Genomic DNA, 362 nt, shown 5'->3' with positions numbered 1-362 from the left:
ACCGGGGGACTTTAAAAAAATTTTTTATTCCCCACGGTTGTATTCCTTGCGCCATAGCAAGCCATATTCCATGTATCATGCAGTCAGTCACTTTTGTCAATGTCAGCCATTATTCCCTTCCGAAAAAAAACTTACTACCCCCTTGCAGCGATGCACGTGCCTGATGAATGAGGCAGCAGACACAGATGAAGTCAGCTTCAAGGATGGAGACCTGATCATCAACTGTACAGCCATTGATGAAGGATGGATGACAGGCACGATCCAGCGCACGGGGGTCACGGGCATGTTGCCAGCCAACTATGTAGAAAGAGTCAGCTGAAGTGTTTTCTCATGGTATCAGTGCACGGGGGATCCTTGTGAAC

General features: G+C 47.8%; 1 protein-coding gene across 1 annotated transcript in view; it reads left to right on the top strand.

Annotated features, from left to right (window-relative positions):
• Window positions 1-362, top strand: part of LOC119590411 (LIM and SH3 domain protein Lasp-like) — a gene marked incomplete in the record, with an annotated part of 34,678 nt that overhangs the window by 31,856 nt on the left and 2,460 nt on the right. Inside the window, 1 exon segment of the mRNA XM_037939079.1 lies at window positions 173-362. Coding sequence (XP_037795007.1) covers window positions 173-319 — 147 coding nt within the window.

The sequence above is a fragment of the Penaeus monodon genome, chromosome 27 (assembly GCF_015228065.2).
Source record: "Penaeus monodon isolate SGIC_2016 chromosome 27, NSTDA_Pmon_1, whole genome shotgun sequence".
NCBI classification, from domain to species: Eukaryota; Metazoa; Arthropoda; class Malacostraca; order Decapoda; family Penaeidae; genus Penaeus; species Penaeus monodon.
Note: the sequence above shows the minus strand (reverse complement) of the source record. Positions and strands in the feature narration are given on the sequence as shown.